Here is a 23,894-nt window from a genome sequence, read left to right as displayed (position 1 = left end):
TATAAGTGCTTTAACCAATTATTCTTAATAAAATGATTAATAATCAAACAAGATGTAGCAAAGCAGTATAGCACATTCATGAAGCACAGTGTTTCATCACTACAATGCTCTCTGATGCATGCTGTCACAGTCTCATATAGCACTATTGGACCAATCAGTTGCAGTTATACTGCAATGTTCGAACTGATACAGTCGTTTGAAGATTGTTGAGAATGTGAGTTTAGCTGGGAACTCAGATTGCACATCATAGCGAGAAATGTGACACTCCCCTCAGGAGGTGACCATCCACCACTTTAGGTTTTCAGCGCTTGTAGTGTAACTCTGGTCCAGTGACGCAGGATTTCAATGGAGCCCACTGACCTCGAGTGGGCCTGTACGTCACTGACCTCACTTTAACTGTACTGAGATAGTCCTGATAGTATAACTGAGATCTGCTTTAGAGTATGTCTCTAATCCCCTATCTGCACTATAACCATAGTCTTTAATGTTTCTCGATAATCTGTTTTGTGGCCGTACAATTGAGGGATTGAATACGACTTTAATGTAAATGCCATGAATGGTGTTTAAACTGATCTTCTCCTCTTCTTAGGCAGTCCCTCTGGAACGAGGATGACTTTCTTCCATTCCAGGGTTGTGGGTCCTTAGGTGGCTGAGTGTGATCCTCACACTCTGCAACAGGTGGGGCAGGTGGTGTTTGGTGAGGCGAGTAAATGGGATGCTTGAATTTCTGAACGCTCCTTCACTGTTTGCACTTGGTCGCTGCCTGGGCCGTTGTTCGAATTGGCTGGCACCTTCGCAGATGCTGCCTCTCCATTTTGGGTGGTCTCGGGCAAGAGATTCCCACGAATCAGTGGAGATGTCACATTTTTTTGGGAAGGCTTTAAGGACACCCTTGTAGCATTCCCTCTGCCCTCCTGGTAACCGCTTGCCATGACGGAGCTCGGAGTAGAAAGCTTGTTTTGGGAGTCTTGTGTCAGGCATGCAGATGATGTGGATCACCCAACGTAACTAACTAGCCAAGACCAATGTCTCGATACTGGGGATGTTGGCCTGAGAGAGGACACTGATATTGGAGCGCCTGTCCTGCCAGTGAATTTGCAGGATCTTGTGGAGGCACCGCTGGTGACATCTCTCCAGGGCTTTGAGATGTCTGCTGTATAGTGCCCATGTTTCTGACACATACAAGAGGGCAGGTAACACTGCGGCCCTGTAGACCATGAAGTTGGTGTCAGGTTTGTCATCAAACACTCTTTTCCTCAGATGACCGAAGGCTGTGCTGGCACACTGGAGGCAATGCTGAGTTTCATCAAGACTGGTTTGATGAGAACAACCAGAAGATCCAGGAGCTACTAAATCGCAAGCGCAAGGCGTCCCTGAACTGGAAGCATCACCAAAATTTGAGGGAAAAGAAGCAGGTATACAGAAGGCCGAGTTTCAACAAAGAATCCTTGACCTAAAGAACAGCTGGTGGGCTGAAAGAGTGCAGGAAGTACAGCAACTCACTGACAGCCATGACATGTGTGGATTCTTCAGCGCAGTCAAGACCATTTGCAAGCCAAGCACCCAAAGACCTACCCCACTAACAGCGAAGAATAGAGTGGCGCTGATCAAGAACAGAGAGGCAGTCAGCATTCATTGGAAGGAGCACTTTGAAGATCTCCTCAATTGTGACTCAGTCCTTAATGCGAGTGCCCTCGACCATATTACACAGCATGCTACCCACCATGACCTCAGCATAATCTCATCTTGACACGAGATCGAAATGGCCATCTGACAGGTAAAAAACAATAAAGCTGCCGGCATAGATGGAATTCCTGCCAAAATTAATCCTGTTACCATAACAACAGGCAGCACTACCCTGTGACAGGTCAACATTGAGTGTTGAGCAGTGGTTAATTAATTCACAGTCACCTCCAAAAAGGGTCAATGACCTTGGGTGATTGAGTCTCTGGAGGAGGACAACAGGGCTCTTGATGGAGGAATCACCATCAAAAGGCAGATGAGCTAACTCTTTAATTTGGCAACAGTGTCCACAACCTACAAGGGTGATCCAGCCTCAGTACTGAACATGACAATGAAAGAGCAACCATTGGCAGTCCAACACGCCACCCCAGGGTTCAAGTCCCTGCCTTATGAAGAGATTTAGAGGACAGTCACAGAGCTCCAACAATAGTTGACTCATGGGGATGATGATTGTGATGACAACAGTTGGGCTGGCCACAGAAACTGTGAATCTGGATTGATCCCAGACTAAATGAATTCGGTGTAAATCGTCAAGTGACTCACTCCTTCACTACAATTCAGATCACATGAAGCACCTTCAACAGACTGGAGGCTGGCTGAAGAAAAACGGCCTCCTCTCAGTGCTGAAGATCGAATAGCTTTGCCAAATAGACGAGGATGAAAGTAGGGGCTAATTATTTCAGAGTCTGAATCACTGGACTCTGTGCCGCTGCTGATGTACCTTTCTGTTGTCTGTAGGGCCTCCTTGCGATGCAATGTCACATGTGCTGGATGCACAGGCCTCAGTTTATTTGGATTCTGTCTTTGACCCAGTGACAGGTAAGGAGCCAGTGGTCTTAACTCTGGCACATGGATTAGGCCAATTGTCTTCATATCCGAGTGGCTATGTGATCTTTTGGAAGGCTGCAGGCTGTCGTCCTGCTGACTCTCCTCCTCCTTCACTGCATTCAGAGTGTTGCCATAGCTACTCCTCATTACAAGTCGTTGGTAAAGCCCATGATTGGCTAACCAGCTGCGAGCAGGCAGGCTGACCGGGCGAGCCACACCTGAAGGCCGAACCATTTCTTCGTTCATTAGAGTGCGTCTCGGGACCCGGAGAGATCTGTCCGTACAAATGTCCAAATTCAGGAAATTATCACTGATTTGTTGGCTGCCTATTTTGAACTCAGGACAGTTTCCACATGTTAACTCTTCTGAATCAGGATCCCTCCTGGTTTTGATGGTTTGAGAAGGTTGCCTGCTTTTTTGCTGGTGTACTGGATCCTTCTTGGCCTCAGTGTCACTGTCACTGATGTAGGGAGGAGATACATCGCTGCTGGAGTGAGTTTCTGATGCTGGGTCAGCCTCGGGTTTGGACCGCTCCAATTCTGTGCTGAACACAATCTCCACTGCCAACTCCTTCCTCTCCCTCGGTGTTGCCTTCTGCTGGACCTTAACCTTTATGTCTCCTGACTGTTCATTGTCACCAAGGTGATGTGGCAATTCCTTGAACTGAATGGGAGATAAGACTCAATTCAATTTCTGAGAAATCTTCAATAAAGCAGGACAATTAGAGACTCACGCTTTAGTGGGCTAGATCCTGCCTTTGGTGTGATACTGTAGGTGGGTAACAGTGAGCTGGCAGCCCGCTCAATGGAAATAAAAATGGCAAAAGATGTAAAATGGGCTGCTAGCTCACTATCACCCATTTTACAGTATTGCACAATGCCATGATCTAGCCCAATAAACATAATCGTCCCAAGAAGTTGACAACACGTTACATTTAATGTACTGATCTAGAAACGCAAGAGATTACATAGACCTGGGGTTTCCTCCATGTTTGCGTCCAGAGACCCCCCTTATCCTGGACGCTAACCAATTACATAACTTAAAAGATGGGGAGATTTGACCGTAAGGAAGCTACACTCATAACTACAATACGCCCAAGTCTTCTCTATTTTACATCCGTCCACAAACCTGGCCAGGCCTCTGACTCGAAAACACAAGTATCCTACAATTGTGCTTCTTCGGGAATTTCTCACCATTGCCACCTGATTTTAGGGCACAGCCGAAAAGGAAAGAAAATAATTTTTCTGGAGTTTTAATTGCAATATTTTGAATTTTTGTTTTAGAAAGAAGATCCTTACTGATCTCAGTACTTTCTGTTTCTGGTGCCACTATAAGTCACTTTGAAAATTGAAAAGCTCCTTCAATTGCAGCTTTATAACATGCTGTACCTGATGTGCAGGGGCTCACAAAAGAACTATCTGTGTGGGTTTGATATTCCCTTGTTTATGTGACTTTGTAAGTTTGGGTGCATTCTAATGAGTATGGGAAGGTACTTGGGCATAACATGACATTGGCAAAATGAGAGCAACATTGTACGCATTTTCTGGTATAATTTATGGGTTGTGCCTGAGGAGGAAACTCCAGACCATATTTGGGGTTTTCACAGATCTTGTGTTGAAGTTACAATGGATGATCAGGAGACTCCCTCCCCCCACCCGTGGAAATTCAACTCCTTGTTATCTTTCTGTCATAATTTTTGAAGCAGTCCTTAAACAGTTAATTGAGAACACTGTCATCTAAGAATATTTCCATCACTAACCTGTCTCCCCAGCTTGAGGACTGGTATTGTTGAGTCTTCCTCAGACTGTACATTACACTGCTTCCTGAAAAGCATCAACGAAAGAATAATTCATCATCATAAAGGTATGCCACTTGTTTGAATATCACTCACCTCCTATCTTTCAAAATAGCCCCGTGGGAACTTTTATGTCCACCTGAGAGGGCAGACACAGCCTCTGTTTAATGTCTTATTTGAAAGATGCACCTTTGACAGTGCAGCACTCCATGGAGTGTGAGCCTGGATTATGTACTTAAGTTTTGGAATGGGACTTGAACAGAAAGCTCTCTGACTCAGAGGTGAGAGTTTGAGGTAATCGGTTTTGGTGGTGTTTGGTTGAGGGATGAATGTTGACCAAGACCCTTGTACCGAGATCTCCTACCTCCACCTGAGCTGACAGACGTGCCTTAATTTAACACTTCATCCAAGAGATAGTCCTTTTGAATCCCTTGGTGTTGCACTATCAGTTCAGATCAGGTGTTTAATTTATGGACATCACAACTTTCTGACTCAGAGCAAGCTGACACTTAATTCCAATAGATAAAGCAGCTACATACCTGAAAGATTAAGAATAGATAGACTAGTGCAGGGCTCAGAAATCTTTTTTTTTCCTGAAGAGCCTTTTTAAAAAAAGTTGCTTAAAATAAAAATTATTGGGAGCCGCAAGACGAAGCTAAAAGAATGGAGTAAATGCATAAGCATACCTTAAGGGGAAAGAAATGTTTATCGAAAATCTAAGGGACATTATGCATTTATTTGTTGCTATAAAACATCATTTGCTTTAACTTTCTTCTGATGTTTTTAAGAATGACCATAGTTACTTCTGAATTTCATGTAATTTCAATCTATAGGCCTGGCAAAAATCCTGTTTCTACATCCCGGGAATAGGTAAAATCATTATTTTTGTTTTCAGAGTTGAATCTTGATGCTACCCAAATCTTAAATTTGCCTTCAGCTTGATCAGCTTTCTCCTGGAGAATCATAATGTCACGTTTTCTTTCACTGCTAGGTGGATATTTTTCAGCAAAGGTTTTGAACATATATTTGTCCTAATATCATTTATATAAAATTAGTAAACTCTCACATTAAATAATTGTGAATGCTAAATTAATAACATCTGTGAATTGAATCATGAGATAAATTATCAATAATAGGAGAACACACTGTTAAGGGCAGTTTGAACTTTAAGTTTATCTTTTTAAAACCACAATTATCATACATTTTCTGAAACAATCCCTAAAAATGCTGTTTTAAAACCGAGCAGGGTACAAACTAAATTTTTGATTAAACAAATTTAAACTCAATAAGGGAAATTGTGTTGCCATCTAGTTCTTTGATTTGTTATTTTCTTGACTTGATTTTTTAAGGCTTTTTTCATGACAATGCGATCCAACTGAAAAAGCCACAGATGAGATGTTAAAGAGCAGCATGCCAACCCCTGGGCTAGTGTAATCTGAAGATAAACTGATACCACCCTGAGAGTGGTGAGAATATGGAACTCACTATCACATTCAGTAATTGAATCAGTTGAATAGTGTAGATGCCTTTGAAGAGAAGCTAGATAAGTACATGAGGGAGAAAGGAATAGAAGGATATGCTGATAGGGTGAAATGAACTACAGTGGGAGGAGGCTCATGTGGAGCATAAATGGCACCATAGGCCTGTTGGGCCAACTGTTTCAAGAAAAAAGGTGGAAGTTTAAATGGTCCTGAATTTTGGAGTAGGCAGTCTCATGAATATTACCTTTCAAATGGCACCTTCTTGAAATCTCCTTTGCTCATATACTCTACCACTTGCTTCTGAGTTCTTCCACTGAAACAAGAGTTAAAAGTTAAAGGAAGAACTTGCATTTATATAGCACCTTTCACGACTTCAAGAAGTCCCAACCCACCTTACAGCTAATAAAGTACTCTTGAAGTGTACTCACTGTATCAATGTAGGAAGCATGCAGCCAATTTGCATACAGAAAGCTCCTGCAAACAGGAACATAGTAATAACCAGATAATCTGTTTTAGTGATGTTGTTTGAGGTGAAAATATTGGCCAGCACAGCAGGGATAACTCCTCTGCTCTTCTTCAAAATAGTGCCACAGGATCTTTTACATCCCCCTGAGAGGGCAGATGGGGCCTTGGTTTAACATCACATCCAAAAGACAGCATCTCTGACAGTACAGCACGCCCTCAGTACTGCACTGGTGCGTCAACCTGGATTTTGTGCCCAATTCTCAGGAGTGGAATTTGGACCTACAACCTTCTGACTGAGAGGCAAATGTGCACCCACTGAGCCACGTCTGACACCATAAAATGACACTTATTCCTGATTAGTTGAATTTAGCCCCAATAATTAACATAACATTTTGGTGCAGTATTCCAAGGAAACATTCTCCACAATACCTGTACCGGAAAGAGGATCCTTTGCTGTAAAATATGGACTTGGGCTTCGATCTGGGTTCCTCGGGGAGCCTAAAGAAGGCATGATACTCAACGCATGTCTTCCAGAAGTGCTTGCACGTATTACGACTTGCCATCAGGAATTCCAAGGAGTCCTTGCATGAGGTGGTCTGTCATTTTTGGAGATAGGACACATTATCGGACAAAGAATTATTTGATGTACATTGATCTCATGTGATGATGGAAGTAAAAGAAAACCTTACAAAAATGTTGGAATGAAGCTTGATAAGGAAATGCCTCTTCTTAAAACTCAGCTTGCGTATTTTGGCCCAGTTGAACGTATTGATCTTTGTTTTGCCCTGGAATGAGAGTAGCAGTTTTATATCGATCCTAGTACATCAACAACAACTTGCACTTGTCAGGCGCCTGAAATGTAATAAAGCTTTCCAGGGTGCTTCACAGGAGCAAAGAGGATAACCAGGGAAAGAGTAGGGCCCATTTGGGACCAAAGTGGCAATCTGTGTGTGGAGCCAGAGAACGTAGATGAAGTTTTAAATGATTACTTTGCATCTTTGTTCACTATGGTGAAGGACGATGTAGGTGTAGAGATCAGGGAGGGGGATTGTGATATACTTGAACAAATTAGCATTGAAAGGGAGGAAGAATTAGCTGTTTTAGCAGGCTTAAAAGTGGATAAATCCCCAGGCCCAGATGAGATGTATCCAAGGCTGTTATGTGAGGCAAGGGAGGAGATTTCAAGGGCTCTGACACAAATTTTCAAATCCTCTCTGGCCACAGGAGAGGTACCAGAGGACTGGAGGACAGCGAATGTGGCACCATTATTCAAGAAGGGTAGCAGGGATAAACCAGGTAATTACAGGCCAGTGAGTCTAACATCAGTGGTTGGGAAACTAGATCATGTCTAACAAACTTGATTGAATTTTTCAAGGAGGTGACTAGAGGTGTAGATGAGGGCAAAACGGTTGATGTAGTCTACATGGACTTCAGTAAGGCTTTTGATAAGGTCCCACATAGGAGATTGGTTAAGAAGGTAAGAGCCCATGGGATCCAGGGTAATTTGGCAAATTGGATCTAAAATTGGCTTAGTGGCAGGAGGCAGAGGGTGATGGTCGAGGGTTGTTCTTGTGAGTGGAAGCCTGTGACCAGTGGTTTACCACAGGGCTCGATGCTGGGACCCTTGCTGTTTGCAGTGTACATTAATGATTTAGACGTGAATATAGGAGGTATGATCAGTAAGTTCGCAGCTGACACGAAAATTGATGGTGTCATAAATAGTGAGGAGGAAAGCCTTAGATTACAGGATGATATAGATGGGCTGGTAAGCTGGGAGGAGCAGTGTCAAATGGAATTTAATCCTGAGAAGTGTGAGGAGATACATTTTGGGAGGACTAACAAGGCGAGGGAATATACAATGGATGGTAGGACCCTAGGAAGTACAGAGGGTCAGAGGGATCTTGGTGTACTTGTCCATAGATCACTGAAGGCAGCAGCACAGGTAGATAAGGTGGTTAGGAATGAATATGGGTTACTTCCCTTTATTAGCCGAGGCATAGAATATAAGAGCAGGGAGGTTATGACGGAGCTGTATAAAATGCTAGTTAGGCCACAGCTGGAGTACTGTGTACGGTTCTGTCACCACACTATAGGAAGGATGTGATTGCACCGGAGAGTGTGCAGAGGCGATTCACCAGGATGTTGCCTGGGCTGGAGCATTTGAGCTATGAAGAGAGACTGGATAGGCTATTGTTGTTTTCCTTAAAGCAGAGAAGGCTGAGGGGGGACCTGACTGAGGTTTACAAAATTATGAGGGGCATTGATAGGATAGATAGGAAGAAACTTTTTCCCTTAGTGGAAGGGTCAATAACCAGGGGGCAAAGATTTAAGGTAAGGGGCAGGAGGTTTAGTGGGGATTTGAGGAAAAAAAATTTCACCCAGAGAGTGGTTGGAATCTGGAACACACGACCTGAAGTGGTGGTAGAGGCAGGAACCCTCACAACATTTAAGAAGTATTTAGATAAGCACTTGAAACGCCATAGCATACAAGGCTATAGGCCAAGTGCTGGAAAATGGGATTAGAATAGATAGGTGCTTGGTGGCCAGAATGGACACAATGGGCCGAAGGGCCTGTTACTGTGCTATATAACTCTATGGCTCTAAGAAATAGGTTTTGAGCAGTTTTAAAAGGAGGAGAGAGGTGTACAGGAGGAGAGGTTTAGAGGGGAATTCTAGTGTTTAGGTTCTGGACAGCAGAAGGCACGGCCGCCAATGGTGGGTGAGGAACGTGGGGTTGCACAAGAGGCTGGAATTGGAGGAACACAGATTTCTCAGTGGGTTGTAGGGCTGGAATGTGAAACATTCACATCAGCATAAGTTCTACTGAATCACTGTGGTTCAATAAGTCAAAAAGAGTTTATTACATAGGTTTCTATCATGTCTTGGGAATCTCACATTTATAATTAGTCCCATTGGTTTACAGGAAACCAAATTACATTATCTTTATGTGGGGTTCTAGAATCTTCACCGGTCCTTTGTGATCAATTCCCAAAATTTCATCTATTTTCCATGAAAAACATTATTCAGTGGCCTTGGCTACAAACGCACAGAATGGCAAAGCTACATTATATAATGAAACTGTACATTAACACAGTAACGTCTACTGCAGTGTTGTGCTAACATAACAATAATGATGCTTCGGCCACAGACCCTAATAGATTTATCCATCATGTGAGGACTCCCCAAAGCCCCTTACCCAGAGTTTGACATACTACTATAGCTTGCATACTCATACAGTTTGTGTACCCATATAGCCATGCAGTCCATGCATCTTCTCCTATCTTTGTTTAGTTCTTATATATTGATAGTTCTTGTCTAGTTCTTATATCTGTACAGTTCCTACATGCTTGCTTTCTAGGCATAATTCTTGTATAGCTCCTATATCTGTTCAGTTCTTATGTATTCATTGTTCCTATATAAGTACAGTTTTCATATGATTGCTGTATCTGTAAACATAGAATTCCTATTCAGGTCGGGTTCTTGTATATATGCTGTACCTCTATGTTTTTAATTCCTGTTTCTGTCATAATTCTTGTGTCAGTATAGTTCCTGTATCGGTACAGTTTCTGTATTGGTATAGTTCCTGTATCTGTATGGTTCTTGTATCAGTATGGTTCCTGTATCGGTACAGTTCCTGCATTGGTGTAGTTCCTGTAACACTCCAGTATCGGTACGGTTCCTGTATCGGTACAATTCCTGCATTGGTGTAGTTCCTGTATCTGTATGGTTCTTGTATCAGTATGGTTCCTGTATCGGTACAATTCCTGCATTGGTGTAGTTCCTGTATCACACCTGTATCAGTATAGTTCCTGTATCGGTACAGTTTCTGTATTGGTATAGTTCCTGTATCTGTATGGTTCTTGTATCAGTATGGTTCCTGTATCGGTACAATTCCTGCATTGGTGTAGTTCCTGTATCACACCTGTATCAGTATAGTTCCTGTATCGGTACAGTTTCTGTATTGGTATAGTTCCTGTATCTGTATGGTTCTTGTATCAGTATGGTTCCTGTATCGGTACAATTCCTGCATTGGTGTAGTTCCTGTATCACACCTGTATCAGTATGCTTCAGGTATTCGGACCATTCCTGTATCGGTACAGTTCCTGCATTGGTGTAGTTCCTGTATCACTCCAGTATCAGTATAGTTCCTGTATCGGTATGGTTCCTGTATTGGTATAGGAACATAGGAAGATAGGAACAGAAGTAGGCCATTCAGCCCTTTGAGCCTTCTCTGCCATTTGATGAGATCATGGCTGATCTGGCTGTGGTCTGAACTCCATTTTCCTGTCTGCGTCCCATAACCCTTGACTCCTTTGTCTTTCAAAAATCTATCTAGCTCAGCCTTGAATAAATTCAATGACCCAGCCTCCACTGTTTTTTGGGGAAGAGAATTCAACAGACACATCACCCTTTGAGAAAAGAAATTCTCTTCACCTCCGTATTAAAAGGGAAACCTCTTATTTTTAAACTTTGTCCCCTAGTTCTAGTCTCTCCCACATGAGGAAACATCTTCCCGGTATCCACCCTATCAAGTACCCTCAGGATCTTATGTGTTTCAATAAGATCACCTCTCATTCTTCTAAACTCCAATGGGTAAAGGCCCAACCAATTCAACCTTTCTTCATAAGATAAGTCCTTCATCTCAGGAACGAGTCAAGTGAACCTTCTCTGAACTGCCTCAAATGCAATTATATCTTTTTTTTCAAATAAGGAGACCAAAACTGTACAGAGTCCTCCAGATGTGGTCTCACCAAGGCCTTGCACAACTACAGTTAAACTTCCCTATATTTATATTCCATTCCCCTTGCAATAGATGCCTAGATCCCGCAGTATCACTAGATTCTGCAATCCCTCTCCATTTCAATAATATACAGTTTTTCTATTCTTCCTGCCAAAGTGGACAAGTTCACATTTTCCCACATTATACTCCATCTGCCAAATTTTGCCACTCACTTAACCTAACTATATCCTTTTGTAGACTGTTTACCTCCTCTTGACAACTTACTATCCTATCTATCTTGGTGTCATCGGCAAATTTAGCTGCCATACATTCTGTCCCTTCATTCAAGTCATTGATCGATTCTGGTGGCACTCCACTATTTAGAGCTTGCCAACCAAAGCATGGTTACCCGACCCGAGCCCAACGGGACTCGACGACATGCGTCGGGGTTGGGTTGGGTCGGGTTGCTCTTCCGGGTCTGGCTTTCGGGCTCAGGTCGGGTCGGGCTGGGTCGGACACAGTGGCAGTGCTGCCTTTTGGTCAGGGAGGGAAAGGGAAGTAAGAGTACGAGTAAGCGTCATTAATTTCCAGTAGTCGGGTCGGGTCAGGCACAGGGAAATAAACCAAAAGGACTTGGGCCTGGGTCGGGTTCGGGTTAGATGTGATCAGGTTGGGCCTGGGTTGAGTTTAAATTGTATACCTGAGCAGGCCTTTATTGCTAACTCAAAAAGTCCCATTTATCCCTACTCTCTGCTTCCTGTTAGCTAACCAATCCTCTATCCATGCTAATATGTTATCCCCTATACCATGGGCTCTTGTTTATGAAGCAGTCTTCGATGTGCCACCTTATCAAATGCCTTTTGAAAATCAAGTACACTGCATCAACAGGTTCCCCTTTATCCACCTTTCTTGTTAATTCCTCAAAGAACTATAACAAATTAGTTTAAACGTGATTTCCCTTTCACAAAACCATGTTGACTCTGTCAGATCCCATTATGATTTTCTAAGTATCCTGCTATAACCTCCTTAATAATGGATCCTAGCAATTTGCTTATGACAGATGTTAGGCTAACTGGTCTATCGTTTTCTGCTTTCTGTCTTCCTCCTTTCTTGAATAAAGGTGTTAAATTTGCGATTTTCTAATCCGCTGGGACCCTTCCAGAATCAGGAATTTTGGAAGATTATAACCAGTACCTCTACGATCTCTGCAGCCACTTCTTTTAAGACCCTAGAATACAGGGCACCTGGTCCTTGGGACTTGTCAGCCTTTTGGTCCAATAGTTTTCCCAGTACCTTTTCCCTGATGGTGATTATTTTAACTTTCTCCCTCCCTTACGCCGTTTGATTTTCAAGTATCTTTGGGAAGTTTTCTAAGTCTTGTACAGTGCAGACAGAAACAAAATACCTGTTCAACACTTCCGCCATTTCCTTGTTTTCCATTATTAATTCTCAAGACTCACTCTCTAGAGGACCAATACTTGCTTTGGTTACTCTTTTCCTTTTCACTGTATCGGTACAGTTCCCATGTCAGTACGGTTCCTTTATTGGTATAGTCCCTGTATCGATATGGTTCCGATATTAATACAGTTCCTGTATCAGTACTGTTCCTGTATTGGTGTAAGTCCTGTATCAGTATGTTATCTATATTGATATTGTTCCTGTATCAGTACGTTACTTGTATTGGTATAGTTCCTGTATCAGTACGGTTCCTGTGTTGTGTCATGCTAGGCCCCCACCTGCCACGAATGAGGCACATTAATTTTGTCATGAACATTGATTTTAAACTGTTACTGGAGTGAAGAAACGACTTGTTAAACACATCAGCCGTGGCTGGAAAAGATATTTGCATATTAACAAACGGGGATTGAAAGGACCATTCCCTGACACATTCAACCCACAATGGACCTTAATCACCAGGTATTGTGTGTAAGAGGAGCATTCCAGAGACTGCTAAGGTGATACAATCCAAGACGTTGTCAGACCAGTTAGTTAGTCACATGACTAACCTGCTCGGCAACCTGGGGTTTTCTGAATTGTACAAACAGTTTGAACTCAGAGTGTCTGTTTGCTCCTGGACTGAGAAGATCTCTCCTGTCTGCTCCCATCTCTTTCTCACAAGCCTCTGAATCCATTGAAGACACATGAACCCCAAGAGAGAAAAGTCTCCTACAGCGAACAAGGTTTAAGAAGAATACTGGGCCCCAACGAAAAGCAAGATCTGCCGACAATCAAGGACTCTACAGTGAGCTTGAAGAACCGTAACTAAAACTCTTTAGATATTGTCTCAAACTTTTCCACTTTATTTTTCTTCTGCTCTTTTTCGTCTCTATTTGCATGTGTGTATCGCGTATGCATGCTAGCGTGGGCACATTGTGTATCCATAGGTGTCAACCACATTAGAATTTAAGTTCAAGTTTAATAAATTTCAACTTTTCTTCTTTAAACCTAAAAAAACCTGTTTGTGCTGCTTTCTTTGCCTTATAATTGGAAAGTGATGAACAAGGATTCACCAAGGGGGAGCTAAAAACACAGTGTGTTAAAAATTAAACCCTGTTACGGTAAGACCAGGTGAAGGCTGAAAGGAAACCCTCGACCTCTTTCTCACCTGGTCGTAACAATTAGTACAGTTCCTGCATCAGTACGGTTCCTGTATCGGTACAGTTCTTGTGTCAGTATGGTTGCTCTGTTGGTACAGTTCCTGCATTGGTATAGTTCCTGTATTCAAATAGTTACTTGGTAGTATGGAACTTGAGTATTGCTGAAAAAAGAGACATATTGACGAAGATTCTCGTCTTGCACTCATCAGGATAGACGCAAGAATGCCAAAGTTCAAAGGGAGCAACAACTTATTCTGCGTGAGAGAAGGGATGCCTATTGGTTGGCAAGTCAACGCTGGTCGAGGCACTGCCATGGAGAATGCATCCGGGAACTATTTTCCCTCACACTTTGGTTTAATTCAAAAAGACGCAAAGCCTGGGCATGTTCCTTTTGCTTGCAGAGGGCAGGTCCCTGTGTATGAATATATGTAGCTTTTAGCAAGCATGAGCCACATTGTGAGCCCGACTGATGATCTTAAAGTGGTTGTTGGTGTAATTCTTAGCATTCTCGGGGTTGTTCAGTAAGTGCTGTCCAGTCGCAGAATCACATCTAATGTTAGTCATTATGTTTTGAGATTTGCAAGTACGGGCTGATTGAGAACAATCAGTACTTTGCCTGTTGTGAATAGCTGAAGTGACGTGCTGTTTTGATACGATCTGCCAGTCGTTGGGATGTACGGCCTGCATACCCGGCATCGCACCGGCACTGGAATTCTTATACCACATAACTCATGTGTGGTGGGCAGAACGTCTTTTTGGTTGGATGGCAGCATCCTGTTAGTGAAAAATACCACTTGTATTGCTACTGTATAGTAGCAGTGTGAAACGGCTAGCTTCAGCTGTTGCACAAATTTTTGAGATACCTTACCCTTACAGGGTAATTTGAGCTAAACTGGGCACTTTTCAGGTCCAAAAGAAGCGGCTTTAGGCCCATTTGTGAGTATGCATGATACACAGCTTTGACAGCATGTCTCTTTTTTAAACAATAGTACCTGTATCAGTACAGTTCCTGTATCGGTACAGCTCCTGTATCGGTACTGTTCCTGTATCGGTACAGCTCCTGTATTGGTACAGCTCCTGTACGGTTCCTGTATGGGTACGGTTCCTATATTGGAGCAGTTCCTGTATCGGTACGGTTTCTATATCGGTACGGTTCCTGTATCGGTACGGTTCCTGTATCGGTACTGTTCCTGTATCGGTACAGCTCCTGTATTGGTACAGCTCCTGTACGGTTCCTGTATGGGTACGGTTCCTATATTGGAGCAGTTCCTGTATCGGTACGGTTTCTATATCGGTACGGTTCCTGTATCGGTACGGTTCCTGTATCGGTACGGTTCCTGTATCGGAGCAGCTCCTGTATCGGTACAGCTCCTGTATCGGTACGGTTCCTGTATCGGTACGGTTCCTGTATCGGATACGGTTCCTGTATCGGTACGGTTCCTGTATCGGATACGGTTCCTGTATCGGATACGGTTCCTGTATCGGATACGGTTCCTGTATCGGAGCGGTTTCTGTATCGGTACGGTTCCTGTATCGGTACGGTTCCTGTATCGGTACGGTTCCTGTATCAGTACAGCTCCTGTATCGGTACGGTTCCTGTATTGGAGCAGTTCCTATATCAGTATGGTTCCTGTATCGGTACAGCTCCTGTATCGGTACGGTTCCTGTATCGGTACAGCTCCTGTATCAGTACAGCTCCTGTATCGGTACAGCTCCTGTATCGGTACAGTTCCTGTATCGGAGCGGTTCCTGTATCGGTACGGTTTCTGTATCAGTACAGCTCCTGTATCGGTACAGCTCCTGTATCGGTACGGTTCCTGTATCGGTACGGTTCCTGTATCGGTACAGCTCCTGTATCGGTACAGCTCCTGTATCGGTACAGCTCCTGTATCGGTACAGCTCCTGTATCGGTACAGCTCCTGTATCGGTACAGCTCCTGTATCGGAGCAGTTCCTGTATCGGTACGGTTTCTCTATCGGTACAGCTCCTGTATCAGTACAGCTCCTGTATCAGTACAGCTCCTGTATCGGTACAGCTCCTGTATCGGTACAGCTCCTGTATCGGTACGGTTTCTATATCGGTACGGTTTCTATATCGGTACAGCTCCTGTATCAGTACAGCTCCTGTATCAGTACAGCTCCTGTATCGGTACGGTTTCTATATCGGTACGGTTTCTATATCGGTACGGTTTCTATATCGGTACGGTTTCTATATCGGTACGGTTTCTATATCGGTACGGTTTCTATATCGGTACAGCTCCTGTATCAGTACAGCTCCTGTATCGGTACGGTTCCTGTATCGGTACGGTTCCTATATCAGTACGGTTCCTATATCAGTACGGTTCCTGTATCGGAGCAGTTCCTGTATCGGTACGGTTTCTATATCGGTACAGCTCCTGTATCAGTACAGCTCCTGTATCGGTACGGTTCCTGTATCGGTACGGTTCCTATATCAGTACGGTTCCTATATCAGTACGGTTCCTGTATTGGAGCAGTTCCTATATCAGTACGGTTCCTGTATCAGTATGGTTCCTATATCAGTACGGTTCCTGTATCGGTATGGTTCCTGTATCGGTACGGTTCCTGTATCGGTACGGTTCCTGTATCGGTACGGTTTCTGTATCGGTACGGTTCCTGTATCGGTACGGTTTCTGTATCGGTACGGTTCCTGTATCGGTACGGTTTCTATATTGGAGCAGTTCCTGTATCGGTACGGTTCCTGTATCGGTAAAGTTCCTGTATCGATGTGATTTCTGTATCTGTTCGGTTTATGTATTAGTACGGTTTCTGTTCTGGTGCAGCTCCTGTATCCGTAAAGTTCCTGCACGGTATAGTTCCTGAATTAGCATGGTTCCTGTATTGTTATAGTTTCTGTATCCGTACAGATCCTCTATCGGTACAGTTCCTACATCAGTATAGTTCCTGTATCAGTATAGTTCCCATATCGGTACAGTTCTGTTATCGGTACGGTTCCCGAATCGGGAATTGGTATAGTTTTTGTGTCATTACAGTTCCTATATCGCTATAGTTCTTGTATCATTACAGTTCCAGTATTGATACTATTTCCTGTATCGGTGCAGTTCCTGTATCAGTACAGTTCTTGTATTGGTATAACTCCTGTGTCAGTATGGTTCCTGTATTAGTATAGTTTCTGTATTAGTATCATTCTTATATGGGGAAAATGTCCAGCTCCTGTCCTCCAGGATGCAGACACCAATATAATGCCTTCTGATCAATAGCAGGCTTTGCAGTCTTCCCTTCAAAGTTTTGGTCTTGTCGCCTCTTCAATATCATTGGCCCTGCTCCTGATAGTCTTGATGACGTGGTTCCACCAGTATTTCTTTAAGTGATCAAAAGCAGCTGCCGCAACTTGTACTTGCCAATGGCCAGCTTCCATAATCAGCTTTCTCCATCTACAGCTTGTTTGCCAAAAAAACCCCTGCAGCCTGCTTGAACTCTGCAATATTGAAATCTGAGCTTGGATACCGCTAGTCGCATGCCTCTGGTCAAATGACTCTGTGTCTTATCTGGTTCCAACCAGTTTCTGTTTCCCCAGAAACCTGAAGACTGTCTCAAAAAAAAACAAGCTTTGAAACCAGAGTCAGGCCACCTAACAGAATTCAGCATGTCATCTGTTCCAACAACAGTCAGCACATGCTCAATCATAACCAGTACAGTTCCCGTAACAGTACAGTTGCTGTATCAGTATTGTTCCTGTATCATTATAGTTCTTGTATTGGTATAGTTCCTGTATCAGTAAAGTTCCTGTATCGGTGCGGTTCCTGTATGGAATATTTGAAATGCCCTTACATTCTGCAACAAATACAGCTACACACAGTGCGGCTGGTAATGTGCTTCCCCTTCACAACAGTTTACAACATTCACCAGGTTTAACGCACCTGAAAGACCAATATGCCCATATGTAATACGGCCAGGTTGATTTGCGTTCCTTCACCATCACTGGCTGGATGGAGCCTGATGCCGTACATTTCCAGCTTCCGTGCTGTGTCCAGAAGGCGGGTATCAGATTCAGCTGATGTCAGCCCACTGTGCAAAGGTCAAATGTTTACTCACCAACCATGAACAAAGCACTTTATTAAAACCTACTAGAATCCTTTCCTGATGGGCTTACTTTGGGGCAGGTTACATGGAATATTAAGCCCAAAATGGTTTGGTTTGAAAGTTATTGCCATTTAACATCCAATTTCGGACTAAGTCCATTCTGTGTGTAAGTTTATTAAGTGTCCTGGTCTAGTGGTTTTCATGACAGGGCCATTTTAGAGAGGCATGGAGGATTTTTATAAATTGGTCCTTGAATGTGGCTATTATTTGCAAAACCGGCATTTACTTTCCATCCCTAGTTGCCTAGGAGAAGGTAATGGTGGGTTGCCTTCTTACTGCAGTCTGTATGAAGGTGATATGCAGATGTTACCTTTTTTTTTCATTCATGGGATGGGAGTGTCACTGGCAAATCCATAATTTATTGCTCATCCCTAAATGCCCTTGAGCAGGTGGTGGTGAACTGCCTTCTTGAACCACTGCAACCCATGTGTTGTAGGTACATTCACAGTGCTGTTAGGAAGGCGATTTCAGGATTTTGACCCAGCAAAAGATAAGGAACAGGTGATATATTTCCAAGTCAGGATGGTGGGAACTAGAAGGGAAATTTGCAGGTGATGTCAGCTGCCCTTATCCTTCTATGTAGAAGAGGTTGCAGGTTTGGAAGATGCTGTTGAAGAAGCCTTGACGAGTTGCTGCAGTGCATCTTGTAGATGGTACACACTGCTGCCACTGTGCGTCGGTGGTGGAAAATGTGAATGTTTAAGGTGGTGGATGGGGTGCTGATCAAGTGAGGTGCTTTGTCCTGGATGGTTCAAGCTTACTAAGTGTTGCTGTAGCTGCACCCATCTACGCAAGTGGAGAGTAGTCCATCACACTCCTGACTTGTGCCTTGTAGATGGCGGAAAGGTTTTGGGGAGTGAGGAGCTGAGTTACTCAGCGTAGAATTCTCGACCTCTGGCCTGCTCTTATAGCCACAGTTTTTATATGGCTGGTGCAGTTCAGTTTCTGGTCAATGGTAACCTCTAGGATGTTGATGGTGGCTGATTCTGCGATGGTAATGCCATCGAATGTCAAGGGGAAATGGTTAGATTCTCTCTTGTTGGAGATAGTCAATGCGTGGGCCTTGTGTGGTGCGAATGTTACTTGCCACTTATCAGCCCAAGCCTGAATATTGTCCAGCCCAGGCCGGCGCCGACTGCTTCAGTATCTGATGAGTTGTGAATGGTGCTGAACATTATGTGATCATCAGTGATCATCCCCACTTCTGACCTTATGATGGACGGAAGGCCATTGATGAAGCAGCTGATGATGGTTGGGCTGAGGACACTACCCTGAGGAACACCTACAGTGATTTCATGGGAGTGAGATGATTGACCTTCAACAACCACAACTATCTTTCTTTGTGTTAGCCTGAAATGGTCCAGGCATTTTTCACTCTGCATTCTGCCCTCGCTGGGAGTTGTCATTACCAGCGCTGGGGAGGGGATGTCTAAGGTTGCCCTGTCTAATCAACAGGATGACATTAATTGGGCTTGTTGGTCTTTTTATGCCCTACTTTCTGCATCTTATAGGAAAGCTTACAAAACCAATTTTCTGCAGAAAGCAGGCACATAAACTGACCCTTAGACCTGTTTCCAACCAAATATAAAGTAATACAAGAACATAAGAAGCAGGAGCAGAGTTAGATCATATGGTCCCTTGAACCACCATTCAATAAGATCATAGCTGAACTTCTATATAAACTCCATCTTCCCACCCTATCCCTATATCCCATGATTCCTTTAGTGCCCAAAAATCTTGATTATGATCACCAAATGAGCATTTCGAAGGTTGAGAATTACAAAGATATTTCGTGAAGAAATTTCTCCTCAGGTCAACCCAAAATGTATAGAAATAAATAAAATATTACTTTTCTGAGTGTTTCTTCAATGACTTTGCAAGGCAAACTTCATGCAGCATCAAATCAATCAAATCTCTCAGAAAATCCCAGGTATTTCACCCACAGTGAACTATTTTTTAAATCCTAATTTAGGCAAACACAACATTCAGTTTGCACATGGTAATACCCCACAAACAGCAATTGGAGAAGTCGTGTGTTAATCCATTTTTCGGTGATGTTGGTTATGGGATGAAAATTGGTTACAACACTGGGGAGAACATCCCTCCACTTTTCAAAATATTGCCATGGGATCTTTGACATCCACCTAAGAGAGCAGGTTTAAAATCTCATCTGAAAGATGGCACCTCTGACAGTCCAGCACTCCCCCACTACTGTACTGGAGTGTCAGTCCTGATTATGTGCTGGAGTCTTTGCAGTGGGACTCAAACTCTTAAACTTCTAATTCAAAGGTAAGTGTGCTACCAACTGAATCAAAGATACCAAAATATCACCTCATGTTGAATTCTATAACAGCTTGCTGATTTTATTTTGTACTCACATGAGTTTCTGGTGAAATTTCATTATTTTGTGAATCAGGAGTTCCTGGTTTGGAACGTATATCTTGGATCGTAAATGTGTTCGGTCCAGTTCTTCATCAAAATCACCAAGCTCAGCTTCAAGATTGGAAGACAAATGCACAAAGAAAGGGAAGGGAAAGAGAAAGATGTGTAACAAACGAAAGAAATAGGAAATAAATGAGCAAGTTACATTGGGGGTTATTTTAATTTTGGGCGATAGTCTATGACAGGAAATATGGAATAAGCGGCATATTATATATGCCATTGGTTGGGCATATTCTACATTGAGCAGTTATTTCACTATTTTCTAAGTTAATAGCCCCAATGAGTTTGAATGATAAACATTATGCTGCAGGAGGGAGGTTTCTTTTCTTACTCATTCCTGGTATATGATCATCACTGGCTCGGCCAGCATTTTTTGCCCATCCTTAATTGCCCTTGAGAAGGTGATGGTGAGGTGCCTTCTTGAACTGCTGCAGCCTGTCTCTGTAGATACACTCACAGTGAAGTTAAGGAGGGAGTTCCAGAATTTTAACCGAGCAACAACGAAGGAGCATGATATAGATCCAAGTCAGGACGGTGTGTGGCTTGATGGGGAACTTGGAGATTTCCATGATATTACTTTGTTATGGTGGAGGTGGAGCCTCATTTACTTTGGGAAGAGCAATTTGTCTCTACACATTTAGGCCGACATTCTACTATTTTTCTCATTGGTGTGTCACATACATCCACCTGTTAAACCCAGGTTGTACTAGTTAGGGTGGAGTATATGCTTGGGCCCTCAGGATGTCAACCAGAGACATTGAGGTCTAGTCACATCACACAGGTTTCCCCTATGGCTATGGTTATAATCTTAGCATTTGTGCAAAGAGATTCCCTGAGCAGTAAATGTGAGGTCAGGGCTCGGGCCTGGCTCCCAGGCGAGGCTGGGGGAGGAGCACATGAGGACTTTGGAAGGGTGTTTCCTCTTGTGGATGAGTCCAGAACGAGGGGGCACTGTTTTAAAATTAAGGGTCGCCCTTTTAGGGGAGAGATGAGGAGATTTTTTTCTCTCAGAGGGTTGTGTGACTTTGGAACTCTCTGCCTCAGAAGGTGGTGGAGGTGGGGGCATTGAATATTTTTAAGATGGAGGTTGATAGATTCTTGTTAGGCAAGGGAATCAAGGGTTATCAGGGGTAGATGGGAGTGTGAAATTTGAAACACAAGCTGATCAGCCATGATCTTATTGAATGGCAGAGCAGGCTCAAGGGGCCGAATGGCCTACTTCTGCTCCTAATTTGTATGTTAGTATGAGCACATTAGGGTTAGGGACTGGCTCCCAGGCGAGGCTGGGAGAGGAACACATTAGGGTTAGGGACTGGCTCCCAGGCGAGGCTGGGAGAGGAGCACGCACCCTGTTCACAACTGGTCAGCTGAATAAAAGCTTCCCCGAGGCAGTACAAATAAAGCTCTGTCTGGCTGAAACCTGGACTACAGCCACCAGCCTCCGTAGGTCAGTGTAAATACATGTACATCTGGCATGGACATAAATCTGACACTCTGATTTAGAGGCACTTAAAAATAAAAAGAATATAACTGCAGTCTTGGGCAGGGATCCCAAATTGCTTCCACAGCTCAGTGAGATGTTTAACCTTCTTTTGAACTCCATTGGATGGATAATTTTGGCCATTACTCACCCTGGATAATGTGAGACAGTAACAGTGCAGCACTGTTATCATTGCAATGAAGCCTCCCCACAACCAGGTCCCGTTTGATTTGCTGAGCAAACAGATACCTGTTTGGAAGTAACAAGATCAGTTAGAGTATCTCCATCCAATTGCAAACGTTAGACAGACAGGAAGGCCAAAATTACTGACTCCCCCGTGGGACACCTCATAGCAAGTGCAGCACAGCTAGAGGGTATGTTGCCTGCTTTGGCTCAATGGGTGCTTCTGTGTCAGCAGATTGTGAGTTCAAGCTCTATTTCAGAGAATGAGTATAAAATCGAGGCTGATACTTCAATACACTACTGAGAGAGTGCTGCTCTGTCAGATGAACTATTAAATAAAGGCCCTCTCTACTTCCCTCAAGTAGGCGAAAGATCTCATTGCTTTATTTGAAGAAGAAAACAGCGGTGTTCTCCCCAATGTCCTGGTCTATACTTTTCCCTCAAACAACTTTGCTAAAAGTAAATTACCTGGATATTACCACATTGTTGTTTTGGGAGTTTTCTCTGTAAATTGGTTGTGATGTTTCCCACATTACAACAGTGATCGCACTTTTTTTATTAGTTCATGGGATGTAGGTGTCAGTGGCAAGGTCAGTATTTATTGCCCATCCCTTATTGTCCTTGAGAATGTGGTAGTGAGCTGCCTTCATGAACCAGCGCAGTCCGTGTGGTGAAGGTGCACACACAGTGCTGTTAGGGAGGGAGTTCCAGGATTTTAACCCAGCGACAGTGAAGGAACGGTGATACAGTTCCAAGTCAGGATGCTGTGTGGCTTGGAGGGGAACTTGCAGGTGGTGGTGTTCCCATGCATCTGTTGTCCTTGTCCTTCTAGGTGGTAGAGATTGTGGGTTTGGAAGGTGCTGTTGAAGGAGCCTTGGTGAGTTGCTGCAGTGCATCTTGTAGATGGTACACACTGCTGCAACTGTGCATCAGTGGTGGAGGGAATGAATGTTTAAGGTGATAAATGGAGTGCTAATCAAGCAGGCTGCTTTGTTCTGCATGTTGTCAAGCTTCCTGAGTATTGTTTAAGCAGCACTCATCCAGGCAAGTGGAGAGTATTCCATCACACACTTGAATCGTGCCTTGTAGATGGTGAACAGGCTTTGGGAATCAGGAGGTGAGCTACTTGCTGAAGAATACTAAGTCTCTCAGCTGCTTTTGTAGCCACAGTATTTATGTCATTGGTCCAGTTAAGTTTCTGGTCAATGGTAACCCACAGAATGTTGATGGTGAGGGATTCAATGATGGTAATGACTTTGAAAATCAAGGTGAGATGGTTAGATTCTCTCTTGTTGCAGATGGTCATTGCCTCGGGCTCGTATGGGTCATATGTTATTTACTGCTTATCAGCCCAAGCTTGAATGTTGTCCCGGTCTTGCTGCATGTGAGCACGGACTGTTTCAATATCTGAGGAGTTGCAAATGGAACTGAACACTGTGCAATTATTAGAGAACATCTGCACTTCTGATGGTATGATCGACGGATGTTTGTTGATAAAGCAGTTGAAGATGGTTAGGCCTAGGACACTACCCTGAGGAACTCTTGCAGCAATGTCCTTGGGTTGAGATGATTGGCCTCCAAGAACAACATCCATCTTCCTTTGTGCTAGGTATGAATCCAACCAGTAGAGATTTTTCCTTCTGATTCTCACTGACTTCAATTTTGCGAGGGCCCCTTGATGCCAAACTTGGTCAAATGCTGTCTTCATGTCAAGGGCAGTCACTCTCAGCTCACCTCTGGCATTCAGCTCTTTTGTCCATGTTCAGACCAAAGCTGTATTGGGAACTGGAGCCAAGTGGCTCTGGCAGAACTCAAACTGAGCATGGGTGAGCAGGTTATTGCTGAGTAAGTGTCTCTTGACTGCACTGTCAATGACGCCTTCCAGCACTTTGCTAATTGAGAGTAGACAAATGGGGCAGTAATTGACCAGATTGGACTTGTCCTGCTTCTTGTGGACTTCAAAAGTACTTAATTAACTATAAAGTGTTTTAGGGCATTTTGAGGTCATGAAAGGTGCAAGTCTTTTTTTTGTGCCTGCC

General features: G+C 43.5%; 1 protein-coding gene across 1 annotated transcript; it reads right to left on the bottom strand.

Annotated features, from left to right (window-relative positions):
- Positions 1 to 2,250: 2,250 nt before the first annotated feature.
- LOC137377448 (FERM domain-containing protein 7-like) lies at positions 2,251 to 23,563 on the bottom strand. The gene is made up of 9 exons (XM_068047026.1): positions 23,196 to 23,563; positions 21,824 to 21,921; positions 20,129 to 20,243; positions 17,528 to 17,675; positions 7,002 to 7,097; positions 6,742 to 6,908; positions 6,092 to 6,160; positions 4,331 to 4,394; positions 2,251 to 3,234 (listed from the first exon to the last, which is right to left on the bottom strand). Exons 1-9 carry the CDS (start codon positions 23,561 to 23,563, stop codon positions 2,251 to 2,253), a joined length of 2,109 nt encoding a protein of 702 aa, XP_067903127.1.
- Positions 23,564 to 23,894: the final 331 nt, after the last annotated feature.

Source organism: Heterodontus francisci, chromosome 15 (assembly GCF_036365525.1).
Source record: "Heterodontus francisci isolate sHetFra1 chromosome 15, sHetFra1.hap1, whole genome shotgun sequence".
Taxonomy (NCBI): domain Eukaryota; kingdom Metazoa; phylum Chordata; class Chondrichthyes; order Heterodontiformes; family Heterodontidae; genus Heterodontus; species Heterodontus francisci.
The sequence above is the reverse complement of the archived record's forward strand: the minus strand, read 5'-3'. Positions and strand labels throughout refer to the sequence as shown.